Source organism: Larus michahellis, chromosome 1 (assembly GCF_964199755.1).
Source record: "Larus michahellis chromosome 1, bLarMic1.1, whole genome shotgun sequence".
NCBI classification, from domain to species: Eukaryota; Metazoa; Chordata; class Aves; order Charadriiformes; family Laridae; genus Larus; species Larus michahellis.
The window spans coordinates 75,358,016-75,381,937 of NC_133896.1; the positions used below are offsets into that span (position 1 = coordinate 75,358,016).

General features: G+C 43.5%; 1 protein-coding gene across 4 annotated transcripts in view; it reads left to right on the forward strand.

The window, feature by feature from the left end:
• Positions 1-23,922, forward strand: part of STK38L (serine/threonine kinase 38 like) — a 59,271-nt gene that overhangs the window by 27,599 nt on the left and 7,750 nt on the right. For all 4 annotated transcript variants that reach the window (XM_074587606.1, XM_074587622.1, XM_074587613.1 and 1 more), the window contains exons 2-11: positions 3,072-3,216; positions 5,078-5,129; positions 6,451-6,573; positions 7,172-7,255; positions 9,889-10,012; positions 10,547-10,701; positions 13,511-13,613; positions 14,373-14,434; positions 20,756-20,873; positions 21,287-21,410. In XM_074587606.1, the coding sequence (XP_074443707.1) occupies positions 3,083-3,216; positions 5,078-5,129; positions 6,451-6,573; positions 7,172-7,255; positions 9,889-10,012; positions 10,547-10,701; positions 13,511-13,613; positions 14,373-14,434; positions 20,756-20,873; positions 21,287-21,410 (1,079 nt within the window). In that variant the 5' untranslated portion in view covers positions 3,072-3,082. The remainder of the gene's footprint in view (positions 1-3,071; positions 3,217-5,077; positions 5,130-6,450; positions 6,574-7,171; positions 7,256-9,888; positions 10,013-10,546; positions 10,702-13,510; positions 13,614-14,372; positions 14,435-20,755; positions 20,874-21,286; positions 21,411-23,922) is intronic.

Below are 23,922 nucleotides of genomic sequence, written 5' to 3' on the forward strand. Positions count from 1 at the left end.
GGGCATTTCCAAGAACTATGGGTGGTACCTTTTCAAAATGTTCCCGTTAATGTGCTGAGGTCAGTAGAAGTAGTGTGCTGTTAATAAAGGCCCCATTTTGAAGCTTCTTCCTTCCCGTCCCTTCTGGCGTCATTTGTTTATAAAGGTCATACTTAAGGATTTTACTTGATTACTCCTGACTGAATATTTTGTCGGGGATCTGGATTTGTGCTCTGTTTGGGATTTTTTTTTTAGTGGAAGCAGAGAGGGAGGAGGAAGAAGGATGAAGAGCTTTTCTTGGCTGTGAGTTGATACGGAATTTTATGGGCTGCCTTGTGTCTTCTGCCAGGTCTGCGTGCGCTTTTCCACTTACTTTGGGGAACCTGGAGAGCTCAGGGCACTTCTTGCTTTCACAAAGTTGACCTTTCCCCCCCCCCCCCCATAGTGACAGCTAACTGGGGCCACCTGGGGCCACCAATTACAAACTGAGCAAATGTAAACTAAACTGTCTCAAGGAAATCCTATGCTGTGATAGCGTGTGGTCTGGAGGCAGGGCTGGTGGGGTGTGTGGATGCTGGAAGCAAATGCTTCTGGTGATGTATCCCTCCTGGTTTGGTGGGCTCATACTATAGTATGACAGTGAAGTCAGTACAAGTTTCCTCTCTGTTAAATAGCTTTCTCCGAGCTTGTTAGTTTACAGGTTGGGTTCTCATCTATATTTTCCTACTATAGAACCACAGCGAGGGTCAGCTCGGCTATTTATAGTGTGATGTGCTAGTGCCAGATTTGTTATCTCCTTTTTACAGGCTTATAAAATCAAGTGACTTAGATTTGCTATTTGGTAATGTCTGCATTTCTGAGTATAGGAGCATGGGGAAAACAAAGTAACAGGAAACAAAACTGCAGTGTTATTTTATCCTATCAGGTATACAAGACATGCAAAAGATAAATATCCTGGTGCTTGACGGTGCTAGGGTGCGCTCATTATACCTTAAGTAAAGGTTAATCCATTTCAAGCCTGGGTTAATGCTATGTTATCCTCGTGCTCCAAAATGATCAGAAGGCGGGTTTTTTACTCTATTAGGTCATTTCTTGAAATAACTTAATCACAGATGTCAGCAGTTGCTCTGTTTGATTTGAGTGTGTCTCTCCAACTTTTCAGGAAGTGTCCAGTATGGGGTACATGTTTGTGTGAAGAATAAACCCCTTAATTTTTATTAAAGATTAACAGTCGACAACTCACATCCTTCTTTAGTACAAAAGTAAAGGGGATAAAAGATTGATTAAAAAACAGAAATATTGACATCATCATAAAGCAGCTGAGTGCTATTAAAACCTCATTGTGTACGTATAGAGAAATACATTTTTATTCTTGTAACTCTGGCATCTTGCACACTCCAAAATACGCAACTAAAATAATATCTACATAATACTATAAGACGCCCTTATTTGTGACACAGCAGCTGCATTTCTGACAACAAATATCTTATTGTTGCACCAAATCCAATTAAAAATCCACAAGATGAAATGCCATCTTCACAGAGGGTAGCAGGCAAATCCAAAACAAAACCCCCAAAGTAGAATTAAGCAGTCTTCCTGTCTGATGTGGATATGCAAGTTCTCTTCTGTATGAAACTTTTAATTTGTTCACGTTAAGGATTAGGTGATCCCCTTGAAGATCATAAACCTAATTTGGGATTTGTCTTCCTCAGAATCCCCTGGTGAAGTAGAAGGGTTAGGTAAATAATCAAAAGGAAGTGTATGTACTTCTGTGTAATTTTCTGAAACCAACCCCAAAACAACCTGAGCAAAAGAGTGTGGGGCTGAGATGCTGCTATTTGTGCTGCCCTCTGTGAGGTTCTCCTAAAGTGCCTCAACCCACTTCCAAGTAGGACATGAGTCCTAGAACAAACTGTGCTTTTTTTTAAAAAAAAAAAAAAAAAAAAAAATATCCACTGGCTTTCCTAGACCAGCTGCAAGAGACTCAGGACTGCCCTAAGATGTCTTTTCATAGCTTTAAAAGTGTTGTTCTGGCACATCCAAGTTGTTTGGGTTCAAGATGAAAGCTATAGAAGAGAGCAGCTTTTTTCTTCTTTCCTCTTTCTTCACAGTTTTTAAGTGCTCAGTGACCGCCTGTCCTGACCTATAGGTACTTTAGCTACAGGGGCAACATATTTACAGCTGCATAAGATTCTCCCCGCTTCCCAAATCGGAGAATCCAAACACAGGGAACTCGTAATGAGCAGCTGCTACAGAAAACGCTGTATCGGCGTTGGCATGGCACAGAGGTGGCCGGAAAGGAGACGAACGGAATACTGGTTGCCTAATGGCCTTGTGGTGGGGAAAGGGTTTTCTATTCTTGGTGGTTGGTTGTTGCTTTAAAAAAACAACCAAACAAAAAAAACCAGCAACAGAAGTTTTACGTTTGAAATACGGCAATTCCATTATTTCATTTTCATGCAATGATTTCCAGAAATCTCCCCAACTGTCCACATGCAATTTTGTTGACTATCTTTAAAATTCAAATGTATTTGATGGCTATCTTCTAACCTTTGAAATAGCTTCACCTCTGGATGGTATTAGGGGTTTTGTCCTTTTACTTTTTCATTTTATCCTGTCCTTTTCGTAGCATCTAGCATTTCTAGAATTGAAATTATCATAGAGTTCTGACATGTGCAGCTGTGGGAGCTGCCTGGTCCTCCTGTCGCTTCCCCCCTTTTCCTTTCTGCTCTGTGCTGCTTTTTCCCTGCCGGAGACTGGGCTCAAGTCTGCCAGATGTACAGTTTTCTCATTTGTGGACAAGCATTGCTGGATGAGCTGCCTGTAGTCTGCATAATTCTTTGCTATGATTCACCCTGTGTTTTGCCAACATGTTGTTATTTTTTTAGAGAGTGGGTAGTATGTCCTTCTGCTATCTCGGGATAATTTTATAATAGTTTTTTTAATGGAGTTTTTTATATCTAGAGAACATTGCCTTTCCTATGAATTCTATAGTGTCTAAGAATTTGGAGATGGAAAGTGGGAAAGAGGAACACTTACATATTTTTTAATTTTTTTTTAAGTGAGTAATGATTTGACATGCTCTGTTTCAGTACATGTTACCATGGCGATGACTGCAGGGACTACAACATCCTTTCCCATGAGTAACCACACCCGCGAGAGAGTGACAGTGGCCAAACTTACGCTGGAGAACTTCTACAGCAACCTAATTATACAGCACGAAGAGAGAGAAACCAGGTACTGGCTCTGCTTCCTCTCAGCTTTTCTCCATTGGCTTTTGGTGGTATTTATTCAAGGGCACTCTGATCCCTGTGCACAGAGCAGTTCTCAGAAGTTTTTCTGTATTTGGTAGCAAGGAGCTACTCCCCGAAGGGCGCTGGGTACCTTCCAGTTGCTGGCTGTGCTGGCAGACCCATGAACATACCCTGCTACTGCACCAAGCAGTCATTGAGTGACTGAGGACCTCCACTTCTGGTGTTCTCATACAATTTACCTCCTTACCACGTTACTACTACTTTGCAGAAACCACACTGTGCAGGTCTTATTTTGCAGCAGGTGTGAGGTTTCTAGTTCTGCGTGTGTGGGGTTGGTGACCTCCGATTCCTCTGTGTGTGTCACAGGGAATAAACTCTACAGAGGCAGAGCAGCTGCAGAGCTGCTCATGGGTGGTAACCTGGTTTTGTGTAAGGCAATGGCTCGTGGTGTTTATTCATGCTCTGCAGCATGGAGCTCATGCCAAGACTCATAAACCCTGCACGAGGGAGTGTACAGGAGGTAGAGAGCAGGACTGATAGGAGAGGTGTTTGACAGGGTGATGGGGTAAGGGAAGGAGGCAGAGAGATGAGGGTGGCCTGGGGTGGAAATAAGGGGCAGCAAAGAGCATAGGGTTGGTGATGGGAGGGTTTGAGAGGCTCTTGAGTGCACAGGAATAATTTTGGGGATAATGTAGTACCCACATCTAAACTTTTCTTGTGTGGTGTCAACTCTTACTCTTTGTGTGGGAGTATGTGTTGGTCATCTCCACTTTAACTTTTCTCATCAGTGCACAATTCTGCCTCCAATATGGTGAAGTGCTACTTGAATTAAGTGCCAAAGCACCAGGCATTTGATTATAATGAATGTTGTGTTTCAAATTGTCATCAGCATGTGAAATCATCGTTCCCCTGGTAGTATGTTTTTAATTGAGAGGTTTTCAACCAAGCAGCAGGGTTTCACTCTTCATCATATTTAGTCATTATCCCATGTAATTGAGTTGCTTCCAGTTAGGAGAATAGACTGTCTACTGAGGGCTGTTAATTTAGGGGATCCTGCTATACTTCCCAAAATGCAGAAGGACACCAGCGGCCTGGCACCCAGCCTTCGAACTCTTGGCCGCTGCTAGTGGGTAACCAGCTTTCTGAAAGCTTCGCCCTGACAGTCATAAAGCAGCAACTTGCGGGGTGGAAAGAGAGAGGTCCAGTGGACATGCTGCCATGTGCTGACCCCATGCCATCTGTGGGGTACTCCAGGCTTCACTCCCTGACGAGACTCTCCCAGCCTGGCATGGCACCAGCTGGGAGAGCCCTGGGACCAGTGAGCCTGGCTTGGACAGGACACTGGGAGGAGAAGATAACACATCCAGGGTGTTGGCACTAGGGTAAGGGGAGCCAGGACCAGGTGTGTGACCAGGGAGATGTCAGCAAGGCCGAGACTGGGGGTGAAAGCTGGGGCTGGCTGAGGTGTTGGTGGTAGAGCTGAGATAGAAATGGTGGAAAAAACACACGTTTATTGTGATTCGTAATCCTAATTGGTAAAAACAGCCTCACTTCAACAAGATTATACGAAGAAATATAAGTCATTAAAATGATTGTATGTTTGGACCTTTAATGCCTAATTCTGCAAATACGTAAGTACGTGCTTAAATTTGCTTATACGTTTTCGACAGCTTTGGTCACAAATGAGTGAATGGATGGAGCGGGCAGTAAGTCTTCAAATTTCCATTTGAGGCAAACTTTTCGGTGTCTGGAATATGTGAAATAAAGGTGTTGTGTTGCTGTAGTGTTATGTTTGTTTTGAATAAATAATAAAAAAAGCTATTTCCTGTTTCTCTCCTTTGCAGGCAGAAGAAGCTAGAAGTGGCTATGGAAGAGGAAGGCCTTGCAGACGAAGAGGTAATACTACCTGAGTAACCTCTGAAGAAAGGCTTTCCTTTTTTTGCACTACTTCAAAATGGCATTTGAGGAGCTTGCAGAAACATTAGCTAGCATGACATTAAGTTTTACTTTCTAAATGAATGTTGCCCCTGTAAATAAGTTGTTTGTTAGGGAAGCTGTGAATATGCTTGAATGATACTTGCTATAGCTAAGGCTTTTCATGCCACCCTTAGTCCTTATGATATATATGGCTGCAGCAAGTATATAGCATGCTTTTCAAGGATTAAAATTGTTTGCCGTTATATTTGTCAAGGAAAAAAAAAAAAGATGAGATGTGCTTGGAAGAAGTGGGTAGAAAGCAAAATGCTGAACCATTTTTTTTCTTGATTTAAACAATAAACTGGGCACACACTTGCTCTGTTCAGAATTGGATGAGGAGGGATCTCTGTCCAGTTGACATCTCTCAGAACTTTGGTCAATAAATTGCTTTTCTTGAGGTCCACCACAGTGTTGCTGGCTGTACTGTCTTCAGGATAGGCAGGGAAATAAGTAGGAACAGTGCCTCCATTATTTCTGAGTTTGTGTGGCTGCTGTAACTTCTGGGAAGAGGGAAAAGCGAGTGTGGGTGCGTAATGCCATCTTGTGGTTTCAAATGACACTGTCATCCTAGTACAAAATCTGGCAAGTGCCTGATCGATGGGTCGTTAGCAGTTTCCGATATCATCTCAGCATCTTTGGGAGCATAGGTCAGCATTTGTCTCTTCTGAGTGAATCCCATTGACATTTTTATAGAAAAAAAATATACAACGGAATTTGGACAGATTTTTCTTTCAAATGTGAGTGTTTGCCTGCCCTAAATCAAATGAATTTTGCTATAGATAGTGCAAGCTGGATCTCTGCTGCCTGTTAAGGTCCTTGTTGCGTGTCATCACTCTTTTTGGTGGGCTGCAAATTTCAGCTTTTATTGATCGTTCATACTGCCCAAAACCAAGAGTCCTTGCCTCAGGTAGTAGCTTTCGCCTTTGGACTGATGTACTTTGAACTAGTATGATTTTTTTTCATATTTTTTTATTACCGTTTCTTTATATCTAAGTAATAAAAAAAAAACCCCAACCAAACCAACAACCCCAAAAAAGTGAAACTGGGCCTGAGGCCTCTATATAAAGGGGGATCATACCTCACTTGTGGATCATGCATCAAGAAATTCAGAAAGACTTATCCTTTTACATTTTCTCTGTCATCCTAATGGGACAGACAATACTTCACGGGAAGGGAGGTTGTATATCTTGACTTCATACAGTCAAGTGACTTATAAATTTCTGTGTATGTGTCTCCTTAGAAAAAACTGCGCAGGTCACAACACGCTCGTAAAGAAACAGAGTTTCTGCGATTGAAGAGGACTAGGCTTGGCTTGGATGACTTTGAATCTTTGAAAGTTATAGGAAGAGGAGCATTTGGAGAGGTTTGTGGCTTTCTTGCTTGAGTAAGATATTAAAACTTGCATTGAACATTAAAATGAAACATTTTAATTACGGAATAAAAAGTTCCAGTTGTAGATTTGCATTGCAGAAGAACAGCTATTTGAGTAATTGTGCAGGTGTGATAAGTCTAGTAATGAATTACGTGCATCATTTTCTCAAAGGCCCTGGAAAGGCCTTTAGTATCCCACAACTTCTTATTGGCCCAAACGCATGTTGCCCACGTGGCCCTCTGAAAAGACAGATTTGCAGTTGCACAGCTCCTCTCCATAAACATCCCCCCTACCCTGTGTCACATCATGGTTGTATCTGCTCCTGAATTTTAGCACAGTCTCACAGTTACTTGGAATTTACTGTGCCTGCTAAGTTTTCCTAAAACAGTAACTACTTCAAACTGTCTGTTCATCACCAGTGTTAATGTTTTACATGGTGTAGAAAATTCTCCTTTTTCCCTGTGTGTTTTTAAATGTTGAACAAAAGAACTTTTCCATGCCCAGCAATTTTGGGCCTTCCCATAAATTCCATGATGGGTTCTGTTTTCTGAGGTAGAGAAGATTGATGGGCTTGTATTTCTCATTATAGGTACGCCTTGTTCAGAAGAAGGATACAGGTCATATTTATGCAATGAAGATACTAAGAAAAGCAGATATGCTGGAGAAAGAGCAGGTTTGTGTCATATGTGCCCCCTAGATTTCAAACTTATGCTGTCTAGAAAATTGCTGAAGTTTTTTATGGCAGATACTATTTAGTGGTAATTTCCTCTTCTATAACTCCAATAATGGTATAGCAGTCCACAAAATCTATAGAGTTGCTGCCACAGTACAAAAGAAGAAGTTAGGAAATAAAAAAAATTTAAAAATGTTTCATTGACAACCAATTTGGAATAGTGACGAAAACTTATATTTTTTCCTCCCTTCCTTTATCAAGGCAGACCTTGCAGTACTTAATCTGTAAAACTGCATTTCAAGGAAAATGCTGCTTGAAAAGTAACACTGTGACAAAGTAAAAACTGCGAGTACTCGATATTTTCTTTTGATAGTTAGATCCCAACAGATGTTGCATTGTTCATTGGCTTTGTTTTCCTTTGTTTTGCTTTCTAGGTGGGTCTTGTTTTGTTTTGCTTTGCTTTTGTTAGTTTGGTTTGGTTTTTTGCTTTTACTTTTTTTTTCAGTTAACAATTCACTGCAAATTCCTGGTACACAGCAAGTACTGTAGCACCATAAAGCATAGAAATCAAGCGTAGATGTCTCAAGCAAAAGGAGAGATAAAAGAGGACTTTCTTTACCTGTTCAAACCTTACCTGTCATTTGCTCTTCTATTCTATTTCCCTGCAGTGGCACTTTTACTTCTTCCCCCCTCGCCCCGCCCCCGGTGCAGACTTTTTGTCTCCTCAAGCCCATGCCCTGAATATGGGGAACCAGAGGAGCAGCATGTTCTGCACAGCAGCCAGGATGTGCGTGGCCCTCTGGTTGAAGCTCTGCCCCCATTCCCCCACATTTCATAACCTGATGTGGCAAGGAGGCTGAGCTCTCACTCTCCATTTAGTTTGGGATGGTAATCTTCCCTGGAGAATGTTTATGTGCTGTAATTTTCATTGCTTGGATTGTCCAATGGAAAGCAACACAGAACACAAATACAAAAAAATGAATATTTTTTTTTTCCAAGACTGATAGCACTGGGACATATCCTGGCTGTTTTTTAAGCAAGGATTTAATGTTATATTTTATAGCTACATTGAGGAGTGGAGGGTAGAAAGAAATATTTTCTAACGAGAATAGATAGAGCTAGATAAATTAAAGTTGGAGTGCCTACTACAGAGAGAGACCAGTACCCTGTGAAAAGAAACACATGTAAAGATGCCCCTGGCTAGTGAAACTGGGGAAGAGATGCAGAAGACTCTGTTTGGTGCTTATTGGAAATAGCCCTCAAAGCTGGAATAGTGGTACATACTTTCCCTCCAGAAGTTGCTTTCTGGTGTATGAATAATGAAAATCTTAAAGCTGTCGAGAAGTATTTTTCCATATGTCTTTCATTTTCCTTCAGGATGAGGGTATATTCTAGTGAAACATACACCTGTCCCTCCAATCTCTATTACTCTTAGTTTCCAGTGGATTCATGGGGTAGCAGCTCTCTGTATATTTCCCAAAGTCACAGCTCAGACTGGAATATCCTGAGTAAGGTCAGACATTCCCAAACTCACTTGCCGAGGACCGACATCAGCAGCAGTGATGGATGTATCAGTTCTGGGCCAGCTTCATTCACATCAGTTGGAGGAATGGCTCCACCTTCTCTTCCTTTTCCCCCTGCCTTAAATATCCCGAGACCCTTACCATTTTTGCACTGCTTTAATACTGGCCACTGAACTCATTGCTAGTAAAGGTTGAAACTCCTCCCAGCCCTTTTTCCACTTGGACAAGGCACTCGCTGTGCAGTTCAAGTAAGATTCGCCACGCACACGCATAGGAACAGCCTCCGTGTACCGTCTGGAAGGGTTTCAAGCACCATCAGCAGGGTGTACAATGTGGACTGGGGAACTAGACAGTAGTTCACTGCAATGTGAGTTGGATATTTCCCTCTTTTCACAACAATGAAGGAATCGGGTTTTGCAGGAAGTTACTAGGTTAGGCACTCTGTCACTCTTGCTAAGATTCCCCAGGCTTATCTTGCCAAGTTTAACCTGTGAGATATCTATGTAGAAGTAGCTATTAGTTTTTTGTTTCTTTGTATATGGACATGAGAAATCGTGTAACTTCTGATAGTAATCATAATGCATGTACCGTTTTACCTCTAGGTTCTTGCGTTCTTTGAGACCAGATCTAGCCTTTTCCAATAACTTTGTCAGTATTTGCACCTTGAGTTGCACATTAAACTTTTGTCTGAGCTTGCAGTACAATATAAAGCTCTGTGATGGTCAGCTCTGTCATTTATTTGAATGTTCCTATTTCAGTTCAGGGTACAGTAAAAAGGGGAATTGCACTTTTCCACCATATTTTTCAATTATTTCCAACAAACAGAAACAGCCTAAGAAGCTATGCTTCTGCAAAGTTGTGTGAACAGTTATTTTCAACATTGAGTTGACTTGTGCGTGTTTCTGCTGGGTATTTTGTGAGGACTTTGTAGTACCTAGTAAAAAACTATGAAAAATATGAGTATTAAGAGTATGAAAAATAGTTTCTTCATTAAAGATCATGAAAATATATTGTAGGACTAGAAATATAATATGGCATTCCCTGTTGAAGTATTTAAATTGTTTTTCAATAATAGTGGAGGGTTGTTTTTTTTTTTTTTTTTAATTTTAGGTGGCCCATATCCGAGCAGAAAGAGATATTTTGGTTGAAGCGGATGGAGCCTGGGTAGTGAAAATGTTTTACAGCTTTCAGGATAAAAGAAATCTTTACCTGATCATGGAGTTCTTACCTGGAGGTAAGCTGTATGTTGTGGTTGTTAGGTGATAGAAGTACTTCTTCCTTAGCTTTTGTTGTCAGCTTCATGAAATGTTAGAAACAAGCATACTGTGTTATTTGTTATAATAAAAAAATTTAATGCTGCTTTAAATGAAGTCCCAGTAATGTAATGACTCCTGATTTTTAGGGGAAGGAGAAAGATTATGGAGGGTTGTTAAAATAGACTTGAATTAAATAATTATTCTGATCCAATGTTCTGCTTGTTACTGCTGAAGCTAGTGAACACATGCAATACATGTATTATGCATTACAATTCACTGTATCTTCTTGGTATATCCAATTACAATTTCTATTTAGGATTTTCAACAGTCTTACATCCAGTTTGCTAAAAAAGTCTGTTGAGTTTGTAGGTCCTTGCCGCAATAGTTTCATAATTAGTAGCTATAAAGACAGTTACGAGGTTAAATTTGGATTCTACTGGGGTTTCACATAGAATTAGTCTTGTGATTAAAATGTTTTGATTTCTAAGCTGTATTTTCTGCTCTTTGATTAGGTGACATGATGACCTTACTAATGAAGAAAGACACCTTATCAGAAGAGGAGACACAGTTTTACATTTCTGAAACTGTGCTGGCCATAGATGCTATTCACCAGCTGGGGTTCATCCACAGAGATATTAAACCAGATAACCTTCTACTGGATGCTAAGGCATGTAATGTGCATGTAAACTGCCTGTGCTTTAAACGTACCTCTGAAGACAATGCCATTTATTGTGATGGTAATTGGTGGGAACCGGTAGTGCCACACCAGTGATTTTAAACTAGCTGGAGTAAAGGCAGTCAGTGGTCATTCTCTTTGTTCAACACTAGTATACTTAAACAAAGAAAAACTGCCCTTGTTTTTTGTTGGAAAGCCTTTTAACCTTTTTAAGGCTTTTAAGGAAAGCTTTTTAAGTGAGGGTGTCCAGATGCTCATATTCATATGCATTAAAAACTGATACACTTTCCTGATTTGGGGTGAAGCAGAGCCAACTTTCTGTTCAGTTAGAGAGGCTCTTGCTCTTACTTGTTGCTGTGGCAGTCAGGGTCAGCTGACTTGGTTGTTTGCCCTGTGGAGGGGTCTCATCTGTGGGGAGAAGTGGACAGGACAGGTGACCCAAAAGTGACCATTAGGGTAATTCCATCCATCTGCCATGCTTAGTATAAAAGCTGAGGGATCCAAGGGTCAGCGCTCGTCTTCAGTGGCCGACATCTGGGGAGGACCCTGTCTGTTCGTCTGCCTTTGGTCCCAGTCTGTGTGTTCCTGGATCCAGGGTGTGGTTCCCATCCGTCGCTGGGTCTAGTCTGGGACTTCCCCAGTGCCTGCTGGTGGTGTCTTCCTGTGGTCTTGATATGGTTTTGTATATATTGTATCTATTTCATTACTTCCACTTTATTTTTTTATTAATGTTTTATTAAGGTGGTTTGGTTCTTTCTGGACTCATGGGTCTCCTTGTCTCTCTCCTGCCTCTCCTTGGGGCGGGGAGCGTGTGTTGTCTTATTGTTGGCTGGTCTGGCCGGAACAGTGACAGAGAGTGACAAAAGGTTGTTCTGAGGATGAAGTCTCCAGGAACGCTAACACCACCACGGCCTGTGGGGCAATAAAAGCGCTTCTCCTCTACAGTCATAACAAAGCTCAGTTTTCCCTCCTGTTACCTTTGGTGCAGGAGCAGTCGCTGCACACTGGCAATGTTTGAGCCTGGCGCTGCTGAGAGTGCAAAAACATGGGGTTTTGAGGATGAAGTTGCTGGGAAAGCTCAGAGCACCATGGTTTGTGCGGTAAAGAAAGCTCTTTCTGGAGGCAGTGAGAGTTAGGGACAGCGTTTCCTTGTGGCACCTTGGCTCTGAGAGTAATCGCTACAGACGTGCAATTTTTTGGCCTGGCGCTTGGGACAGTGAAAATTGCTTGTTTTAAGGATGAAGTTGCCAGGAAAGCTCAGAGCACCATGGTTTGTGGGGTGATGATAGCACTTCCCAGACACAGAGATTAAGGTCCAGCTTTCCCTCCTGGCATCTTTGGCGTGAGAGCAATTCATGGACGTTTGCGAATTTTCAGCCGAGCCCTGGGGAGGGGGTCCTGGTTTGGGGCCAGTTCTCTTTAATATCTTTATCAATGATCTGGACAAGGGGATTGAGTGCACCATGACTAAGTTTGCAGACAGCACCAAGTTGGGTGAGAGTGTCGACCTGCTTGAGGGTAGAAATGCTTTGCAGGGGGACCTGGACAGGCTGGATCAATGGGCTGAGGCCAATGGTATGAGGTTCAACAAGGGCAAGTGCCGGGTCCTGCACTTGGGTCACAGCAGCCCCATGCAGCTCTACAGGCTTGGGGAAGAGTGGCTGGAGAGCTGCCTGGCAGCAAAGGACCTGGGGGTGTTGGTTGACTGCCAGATAAATATGAGCCAGCAGTGTGCCCAGGTGGCCAAGAAGGCCAACAGCACCCTGGCCTGTATCAGGAATAGTGTGGCGAGCCGGACTATGGAAGTGATTGTCCCCCTGTACTCAGCACAGGTGGAGAGGCCACACCTCGAGTCCAGTTTTGGGCCCCTCACTATAAGAACGGTATTGAGGTGCTGGAGCAGGTCCAGAGAAGGGCAATGAAGTTGGTGAGGGGTCTGGAGAACAAGTCTTATGAGGAGCAGCTGAGGGAACTGGGGTTGTTTAGCCTAGGAGGCTGAGGGGAGACCTTATTGCTCTCTACAACTACCTGAAAGGAGGTTGTAGAGAGGTGGTGTCAGTCTCTTCTCCCAAGTAGCAGCTGACAGGACAAGAGGAAACGGCCTCAAGCTGTGCAAGGGGAGGTTTGGACTGGATATTAGGAAAAATTTTTACACTGAAAGGATTATTAAGCATTGGAACAGGCTGCTAAGGGAAGTGGTTGAGGCACCATCCCTGTAGGTATTTAAAAGACAGGTAGATATAGTGCGTAGAGATATGGTTTAGTGGTGGTTTTTGTCAGAGTTAGGCTGAGGGTTGGACTAGATGATCTGAAAGGTCCTTTCCAACCTAGGCGATTCAATGGTTCTTCAATGGTTCTCTGACTACAGTGAGCCATGAGACAGACCCAGCAAGCATCATACGCAAATCTGTAGACCATCTAGCAGTGATGTCTGGAAACCTGATTAAAAACAGGTTACCATCAAAACAAAACAAAGGGATTTTGTCCTGGAGGCTTTCTCGGTCTCAGTGGTATCCACTTTAAAACAAAACCAGGAAAACTAGCTGCCCTCTGCTGTTCCAGAGTTGTAGATGTAACTGTTCCTGGGGAGGAGGGGGCAATAACCTTTTTGAGAGAAAACACACTCTTGCAGTACCCCAAGATTCAGTCATTATTTGCCTGTTGTCCTGGGTTAGGTAGTCCTGTGCAAGTCCATCGTGGCCTGTGAAGGCAAGTGCAGTTATTAAAACTTTCTTTTTCGAGCACTGCCTTTCTAAATTATGTTTTTATCTTCTCTGATTTTTTTTTTAATTTTTTTTAGGGTCATGTAAAACTGTCTGATTTTGGGCTATGCACAGGTTTAAAGAAGGCTCACAGAACTGAGTTCTACAGGAACCTTACACACAACCCGCCAAGTGACTTCTGTAAGTATAAGGTGTCCTATTTAAATATTTGAATAATTTTGAGCTGCAGCTATGCCACATCATAATTTATTTCTGCTGGGTTAAGCAAGATTGGTCAGGCTGATTGCATTTAGTTGGAAAACTGGAAATGCACGTTCCTTGGGATGTGGGAGCATTTCACAGGAAGAAATTACGATTTCTGCAGTGTTAATGTATTTTTGCACATTTGTACACAGATACACATAATGTATCTACATTTTAACGTATTTTTCATAACAATGTTAATGAGTTACAGAAACACTCTTTCAGAAGGGACATGGGTTTCATGTGCCGACTCACTGAAGTCAGTGACAATCTCAGGAAGCTTTTCATAAGAGTAAAGTTGTTCATCAGCACGCCTTGGTGTCACGTCCATGTCAGTGTTTTATTCTACAAATGTAAAATTCCTCTGCAGTTCTTGGATTCTTCACTTGTTGCTCAAAAAAATATCGCCTGTGTCTGAATTGCCAGTGCTGCTGATCTCAGATCAATCTGTAAGACTTTTAGCAAGTTCTAAATTAGAGTTGCTGATCGCATGTCCTACTTACCTGAGTTTCAGCTGCAAATTGCACAGTAGCTATTCGTTATCATTTTCCCATCTCCAGTTATAGTTAAGCTTTTGTTTCTAGACTAAAGCATTCTAAAGACATAAAATAGTTATTCTTTGAAAACAGAATATTATCAATATTTTCTCCTAATTCTCAAATGCATTTATTGTCTAATAACTATTTTGTAAATTAGCATTTCAGAATATGAACTCAAAGAGAAAAGCAGAAACATGGAAGAAGAACAGGCGACAGCTGGTGAGTTAATGTAATCACGTATAACTTTTTTATTTTATTTTTTTTTATTTTACAGAAGCTGTTAAATAAAAACTGGGCATTAATGCTGCTGGTTTTTAAAAAAAACTCATGTCTTACAGATATTGCTCTCTTAAACTCCTGAAATTTCAGTTAACTCAAAAGAAGGTGGTCTAGTGATCCCAGTTGTGGAATAGCTCAGAGATCAGGGGAAGGGTGGAAGGATGACCATCAGCTGAGTTGCTTTGCCTGCCTGTTTTCACAGCTACGACTAGCAAGGCCCTGCTCTTCTCCATGCCTTTGTTTCCCTTATGAGCATCTGGACTAGCTAACCTCAGGTGCCAGCAACCACTTAGCAAAGCTGTACCTTGAGTATGTCTCCTAAACTGACCTGGCATCGATACCGTGTGTTAACTCCTGCAGTTCAGTGTTGCAAGAAGATAGGTAGCTGTGTGATTCTTGTTCAGAGAATCGTTGGGGAAACTTGTTTGTCTGTCTGCTGAACACGATTATAACAGAAAGGCAGTGGAGAATATTGGCACTGGAGTGATGCAGCCTGGGTTTGTAGTGAGTGGTCAAGTAATAAAGGGCCCGCTGGCATTAACGGAATCAAAGAAAAGTATCTGTCAGCCATGGGCTTTCAGAATTTCAGCCCTACTCGTAATTTTCACCAAATAGCAGTTGCAAAAACCTCATTTTTCAAAGTTTGGAACTTTTTATTTTGCACACTCTATTTAAAAAGTGATATGCCACAGTATTCCCAAAAAGCTTTCAAATTGTTTTTGCTTTAATGAGACATAATGAGATTACATTGCAATCATGCTCATAGGGGCTGTATTTCATAGAATCATAGGGTTGGAAGGGACCTCTGGAGATCATCTAGTCCAACCCCCCTGCCAGAGCAGGGTCACCTAGAGCAGGTTACACAGGAACACGTCCAGGCGGGTTTGGAATGTCTCCAGAGACAGAGACTCCACCACCTCTCTGGGCAGCCTGTGCCAGTGCTCTGCCACCCTCAGGGTAAAGAAGTTCCTCCTCATGTTTAGGTGGAACTTCCTATGTTCAAGTTTGTGCCCATTGCCTCTTGTCCTGTCCCCGGGCACCACTGAAAAGAGCCTGGCCCCATCCTCCTGACACCCACCCTTTAAGTATTTATAAGTGCTGATAAGGTCACCCCTCAGTTGTCTTTTTTCCAGACTGAAGAGACCCAAATCCCTCAGCCTTTCCTCATAAGAGAGGTGTTCCAGTCCCCTAATCATCTTTGTAGCTCTCTGCTGCACCCTTTCCAGCAGTTCCCTGTCCCTCTTGAACCGGGGAGCCCAGAACTGGACACAGTACTCCAGGTGCGGCCTCACCAGGGCAGAGTAGAGGGGGAGGATGACCTCCCTTGACCTGCTGGCCACGGTCTTCTTGATGCACCCCAGGATGCCATTGGCCTTCTTGGCCACAAGGGCACATTGCTGACTCATGGTCATCCTGTTGTCCACCAGGACTCCCAGGTCTCTTTCCACAGAGCTGCTCTCCAGCAGGTCAGCCCCCAACCTGTACTGGTGCATGGGGTTGTTCCTCCCCAGGTGCAGCACCCTACACTTGCCCTTGTTGAACTTCATAAGGTTCCTCTCTGCCCAACTCTCCAACCTGTCCAGGTCTCTCTGTATGGTGGCACAGCCTTCCGGTGTGTCAGCCACCCCACCCAGCTTGGTGTCATCAGCAAACTTGCTGAGGGTGCACTCTATCCCCTCATCCAGGTCATTGATGAATATATTGAACAGGACTGGACCCAGTACTGACCCCTGGGGAACACCACTCGTCACTGGTCTCCAACTAGACTCTGTGCCCCTAATCACCACCCTCTGAGCTCTGTCTTTCAACCAGTTATCTATCCATCCCACTGTCCATTCATCTAACCCACTCTTCCTAAGCTTCCCTATGAGGATGCTGTGGGAGACCGTGTCAAACGCCTTGCTTAAGTCAAGGTAGACCACATCTACCGCCCTCCCCTCATCTATCCACCCAGTCATGCCATCATAGAAGGCTATCAGATTAGTCAGACATGATTTCCCCTTGGTGAATCCATGCTGAGTACTTCTGATAGCTTTCCTTTCCTCCACATGCCTTGAGATGACACCCAGAACGAGCTGTTCCATCATCTTTCCAGGGATGGAGGTGAGGCTGACCGGCCTGTAGTTCCCCGGGTCCTCCTTCTTGCCCTTTTTGAAGACTGGAGTGACATTGGCTTTCCTCCAGTCCCCAGGCACCTCGCCTGTTCTCCAGGACTTTTCAAAGATGATGGAGAGCGGCCCAGCAATGACTTCTGCCAGCTCCCTCAGCACTCTCTGGTGCATCCCATCAGGACCCATGGACTTGTGAATATCTAATTGATCTAATTGGTCCCTCACTCGATCCTCCTCAACCCAGGGGAAGTCTTCTTCTTTCCCTGTTACTTCCCCCAATGCCTGGGACTCCTGAGGGCTGGGACGAGCAGAAAAGACCGAAGCAAAGAAGTCATTCAGTAACTCTGCCTTCTCCACATCCTCCATCACCATGACTCCTGCCTCATTCAGCAGTGGGCCTACAACTTCTCTGGTCTTCCTTTTGCTTCCAATATACTTGTAGAAGCTCTTTTTGTTGTGCTTGATGTCCCTAGCCAGGTCTAATTCCAAGGCGGCCTTGGCTTTCCTTGTTTCATCCCTGCACGCTCTGGCGGCATTTTTGTAATCCTCCCAAGGGGTCAGTCCCTTCTTCCACTTATTGTAAACTTCCTTCTTCCACTTGAGCTTTTTCAGAAGCTCCCTGTTCAACCATGCAGGTCTCCTGCATCCCTTGGCTGATTTCTTTCTCTTAGGGATGCACCGATCCTGAGCTTGGAGGAAGTGGTCTTTGAATATCAACCAGCTTTCTTGAGCCCCTTTGCCTTCCAGAGCCCTAGCCCACGGGATCTCTCCAAGCAGTTTCTTGAAGAGGTCGAAGTTAGCCCTCCTGAAATCCAAGGTTGTAATTTTACTTCTTGTTGTTGTTCTGTGCATAGTACCCATGATCCTGAACTCAATCATTTCATGATCACTACAACCTAGGGTGCCCCCAACCTTAATGTCCTCCACCAGTCCCTCTGTGTTTGTCAGTACCAGGTCCAGGAGTGCTCCTCTCCTTGTTGGCTCCTGTACCACCTGTGTCAAAAAGTTGTCATCAATGTACTGGAGGAGCCTCCTGGACTGTACATGCCTGGCTGTGTGGTCTTCCCAGCAGATATTGGGGTGATTGAAGTCCCCCATGAGAACCAGGGCCTGCGATTGCGAGGCTACCTTCAGTTGTCTGTAGAAAGCCTCATCAGCTTCCCCATCCTGATCAGGTGGCCTGTAATAAACACCCACAACAGTGTCCCTCATATTTGCCTGTCCCTTAATCCTCACCCATAAGCTCTCAACCCGCTCTTCATCCGCCCCAAGTGAGAGCTCGATGCATTCCAAATGCTCTCTCACATAGAGTGCAATTCCACCACCACACCTTGCTGGTCTGTCTTTCCTGAAAAGGACATAGCCATCCATGACAGCATTCCAGTCATGCGAGTTGTCCCACCACGTCTCAGTAATTGCAATGAGATCATGGCCCCGCAACCGCACACAGACCTCCAGCTCTTCCTGCTTATTCCCCATGCTGCATGCATTGGTGTATAAGCATTTCAGAGAGGGAGTTGTGTGTGTAGTTTTGACCCTTGAGATGTGGTGTGCCTTCTGGCTCTCAGAAATACTGGCACACTGGCCCACAAGCGCTGAGCAACTACACCCTGGCACCTCACCAGCAAGCCCAGTACCATCCCCACCCCCCTTCAAATCTAGTTTAAAGCCCTCTCAATGAGCCCCGATAACTCTTGTCCTAGAACCCTTTTTCCCCTAGAGGTCAAGGTATTCCTGCCTGTTACCAGCAGGCCAGGCGTTTTGTAGATCAGGCCATGATCAAAGAACCCAAAGTCCTGCCGGCAGCACCAAGCTCGAAGCCAGGCATTGATCTGCTGGCTCCTTCTATTTAGCCCCTCATCATTCCCCGCAACTGGGGGAATAGACGAGAACACAACTTGTGCTCCTGATACCTTGACCAGGCGTCCCAGGGTCTTGAAATCTTTCTTCATTGCCCTTGGACTTCTTCTTGTTACCTCGTCGCTGCCTACCTGAAAGAGCAAAAGTGGATAGTAGTCTGAGGGCCGTACCAGGGAAGGAAGCATCCTCTTCACGTCCTTGACCCGGGCCCCAGGGAGGCAGCAGACCTCCCTATGTACCGGGTCCGGCCTGCATATTGGGCCTTCTGTTCCCTTCAGTAATGAGTCACCTATGACAAGGACCCGTCTTTTCTTCTTTACCGCAGAGGTTTTGATGCAGGGGGAGGTCTGACTAGACCTTGCTGACGGCTCCAGGGTAGGAGAAATAGGAGAAATATTGTGCTCGTCATCATCCAGGTTCCTCTGTAGAGCACTGTACCTGTTAAGTAATGGCACCTGGGAAGATGGGGTAGTCTTCGGGCAGTCTCGAGTGCAGCGCCTGTTGCGCCGCGCAGGAACTTCCTGCCATTGCCCCCTGTCCTCCAGGTTACCGCCTTCAGTTGAGGTGAGAGAGGATATGGAGCTCTCTGTTGCAGGGGTTCTATCTGCCTGCTGGGTTTCTGTCATGGGATGCAGGATTCTACTCCAGGAATCTATCTCCCTCTCGCATTCCCTGATGCTCCTCAACCTACTTACCTCCTCCCTGAGCTCCATGACTAATTGGAGAAGATCCTCTACCTGAGCACATCTCCTACAGTTATGCCCATCATTGCCATCCGACACTGGCGTAAGAGCAGGGCATACCCTACAGCCCGATGTCTGTGTGGTAGCATGTTCCCACAAGAGCTCCGTCTGAGAGGCGGCATCAGACCTGGTGGTTGTGGAGCTCATGGACGCCACAGTCATCTTGCGAGTAGTTACCATCACTACCTAGCCGGGTTAGCAGTCTTTCAGCTCTGTCCTGCACGAACTGCTGTGCAGACCGCTGTGATTGGACTGGTGTGTCACACCCTGCTTGGCTGCCCCCTTCTCCAGCCCAGGAAGTACACTCTCGTTGTGGTGCACCTGGGTGATACCTCAGGTCACACCCAGGGAACGCCCACTTGCAGCTCACTTGCTCAGTGCTCCCAAAAGGTTTCTTTTATGAGGGGGGAGAGTGGTCCCACCCTCTGCTCGTTAAGACCTGCCGCCGGGGGTGGTGGCTCCGCCCTCGGCTCCTCAGCTGTCCCCGCCCCCCAGAAGGGCCGGGTACCGGCTCAGGCTGGCCCCTTTTCCTGGCTTTAAAAGCCTCAAAAACGAGCCCCTGGCCGTTTCTTTGCCGCGATTTCCTTCCCCAGCACAGACTTACCTGCACTGGAGCTGATCTCCTCGGCAAAAAGGGCATTTCATGCCCTTAGTCCTGCTTGGAGTTAGATTACATCTCCAGGTCAGTAGCTGATGTGGCAGAATGGTGTGGTGAAGCTCAATGAATCATGAGACAGTCCAACAGAGAATAAAAGATCAAAATGACAACTTCTACCAACACTATTTGAAAAGGAGCAACAAAAGGAAACACATGCTTGGTTTTCAGTTGGTTCAAAACTAAATGTCTCAGCTCTGTTCGATAAAATGAAGTATTTTGTTTCTGGCCGGACAAATGAAAGTAAAAGATTTTTCTGGCAAAACTGGTTTTTGTGGACTTTTGTTTTTTTGTGGGTTTGCTTGTTTTTTTGTTTTTCTTGCCCCCGTGCCCTGTGCAAAATTTTCTATCAGTAAAGAGAAATTCCCAAATAGCTCAAGATTTAGTCATTAGCCAGAATCATCTAGGGTACGCATTCAAAAGGTTAAAAGGATGGAACCTGGGTCCAGTAGGAGCTCAATTTTGCAATAAACACAAGGTAATACATGGAACGGATAGTGTGTCACACGTGGGAATCTACCACTGGTTATCCCTTTTTTAAAAAAACAAAACAAACCCCAACCAACCCACAACTACAACAACAGAACTTCTTGGGTATTTTAATACTGTGGCTACCTGAAACTTTAGCTAAGATGATCTTCTGATGTTGCAGTGGGTATATTCTGTGATTTCATCACATTTAGGAGAATGATTTCCATTTACTTGCAAGGTTCTCTGTGCTTCCTCATGTAAAAGAATAATGTTCTTGGGATTTTGGATACCGTGAATTCTCAAATTAAGCATTCTTGTCCATCCAAATAACAAGCACCTATATGCGAATCCCCAGGAAAGGGTTCTGTAAAGTGTAAAACTGTAGTTTTTGTCTTTTAAAGAGTTTATTCTTTCTTTCCAGGCATATTCTACTGTTGGAACGCCAGACTACATTGCACCAGAAGTATTTATGCAGACTGGGTACAACAAGCTGTGTGACTGGTGGTCTTTGGGAGTGATTATGTATGAAATGCTAATAGGTAGGTTAAAGACACAACCAAAGAATCACCCAAAGGGTTCAAAGGTAACAGTGTCCATTTGTTTACTGAGCCTGATCCCCAGCGTAGTGGAGGTACCAGAATTTAATCCTGTTCTCCCTGAAGTAAGCCCCAAATTCAGCTTCCAGAAAACTTTGAAGTCCTCCCACCTTTCCAAGAAAGACAACAAGAGATGATACCTCAGTTGTGTCAGTGAATAACTGTTCACTATTAAATATTTTTGAGGTTCAGTCTCATTACTTGGAAGTAAAAAAAAAAACCTTTAATGTTGCATTACAAAAGAGAAAAGTTTTGGCTACTGCTACTTAACTGGGAGCTGTGGTGGCAAAAGCAGAGGCCCAAGTCACTTTCCTCTTCTGGGTAAAGCTTGTTAATTATTCTGTCTGTTTGTGCAGGGTATCCACCTTTCTGCTCAGAAACGCCACAAGAAACTTATAGGAAAGTTATGAACTGGAAAGAAACACTGGTATTTCCTCCAGAGGTACCCATTTCAGAGAAAGCAAAGGATTTAATTCTAAGGTCAGTAACAAAAGCCCACTTCTGGCCGCTCACGCAGACATAGTCATCCTCCATTAGGTAAATTTCCATTCTGCATGAAGGAAGCTTTAGATTGGAGGGAAAGTTGGTTTCTTCTGTGTCACCATCCTTGATGGATTCTTTTTTTTCAGTCTTCTTCCCTTTGCCGTTTGTTTAACATGAAGGAATAAGCTGTAATGATCTTGATTTGTACCACTGCATCAAGAGAAACAGAGCAGACTGAAAAAAAGGAGGGGAAAAAAAAGTGATTAACACACAATTTTTCCCTTCTCAGAGGGAACTAGAAAATAACAGCAGCATTTAATGCACTGAACAGAAATCTTTGGATGTTTTGGATTTACTTGCTTCTTCCAAAACACCAGTTTTTAATCTGTTCAGTTTACATTGAAATTTTTGTGAGGGGTTTCGGTGTCAAGGTCAAGCAGATCTGCTCTCTTGTCCTGGGAGGTTTTGGGAGGGATGTTTTTTGGCTTTGATTTTTTTTTTTTTTCAAAGATAATATTACAAGCTTACATGATTTTGTTACAGGGCATAAGAGGAATGTACTGAATAGGCAGAACCAAGAGCTAGAATTTATTATTAGTCCAAGCAGTGCTCCAGTAGCATACAACAAATATAATAAATACAAGTTATTCTTAATCCAGTTACAGTGATACTAACACAGTTCAAATTATTTAATTTGTGCTAATATTCATTAATAAGTTTGAGTATAGCGGTTTTATTACATTCTCTGTATCTATTTCTCTAGTGTTTTGCTTAACCTCTCCTGTGTTTTGTCAGCATCCTGAGTTCTTTGCTGGGAAGTGTACAGTGGTGCTGCTAAGGATTTCTTCCTCCTCAGTTTTGGCTGTGTTTGGGGCATTTTCAAATATTTTGGGCAGTTTATTTGTTAACATGTCTTGCTGATCAGCTCATGAATTCAGTTATACAATGACTACCTGAATTTATTAGTTTTTCACTATATATATGGAAGGATTTAAATTAGGTTAAAACATCTTTAGTTATAGACAATTACTAAAACAAGGTCAAAACAGCAGGTTAGGCAACAAACACCTGGCCATTGGGTGCTTTGTCTGTTAGAGCTTGGACAAGTTAGACAATGGTTATTTCAGCCTAAAGGAAGTTCCAGAAAATCTAAAGTTTCCTTATTTTTATGGATATGCATAAAACCAAACTAAAATAAGCTCAAATTCAGACAAAGCCTGACAAATTCTGAGACCTGGTCTGGCTAACTGTTGTTACAAGGTTTGAGGTCTATTAGCACTTGGTGTCAACCAACTGGCTGGGCTGCAGCAGAAATATAAGCTTTTTTTTTTTTCCAAACGACACTCAACTACAAGTAAAAGAACATTACAGTCTATCATTGGAGACAGTTTATAGTGGAACTTGCGACATTACTAAATCACCTGCTGAAAATTTATTGATGTGAAAAGTGCCCTTGCAAATCTGGGTGATGTGATTGTGTGGAGAGATTATGGGTTATGGATAACTAAATCACCAGCCAGAGGCTTTGCTCATCCAGGCAAACAGGATTTCATTTAACAAAGGCCAGCTGACTTGCTTAGAGCAACAGGAAGCCCTCACCCCCATGCTACCAAGTGCTTCCAGAAGCATCATCGGGTGACTCCACACTTGGCAATACTAAGCTTTTTCTTTGACATGGGAGTTTTTCCCTGTTATTGTAAACTTCCCTCTTTCTGTCACTTTTGACACCTTTTGCTATGCTGAAAGAGACTGCAAGGACAGTATAAAAATATAAAGCGGTTATCTTTTGCATGTGTTAGCAAAGATATAGCTAGGATTTGATGAACTCCTGGGCTAAGCATTGGTATGCTCACCATCTCCTTGATGAGATACTTCAGAGTCTTTTCCAGCCAGGCAGATGTCAGTCCAGAGGAGAAGTCAGCGTCTGCTGCTCCCTGGAACAAATCCTCGACGTTGCTGAGTTGCTGTTGGAGAGCTTTCACCTCCCTATTTTTTTGTTTAGGATGTTTTACTTCCCTTTTTGGCATTTTTCTCCTGCCTACTTGAGCAGGTAATAGTTGCCATCTCAACAGTCCCCTGTCTCCAATTTCATCTTCTCTTTTTTTTTTTTCTTGACTCTATGGACTTTCCCACAGCTGCTTCTCATAAATTGACAATTTGTTCTGGAGTCTGAGGTGGTTATGCACAGGGACATACCAGAAATATGCCTTGGGTCTTTGTACCACCAGCACCTGGACCTCTAAGGAGAGGGAAGAGGGTGTGACAGGGAGAACAGGGACACGGCATGTTTTGAAATGTGTCTGTTGGCTCATTGTATTCCAAAATGTGACGTCAGGGAGTAGTCCTATTTCACTAACTGGGTCTGTTCCTGTTATTTTGACTTTGAAACATGGATTTTAAATAGCTGAGAACATGCAGAGGAGTTTTCAGTGGTAGGGACTTAACCCTCCATTCCAAACTAATCTTACAGAGATAGAACTTGCAGCAACTTTTCACAAACCTTGAAGAT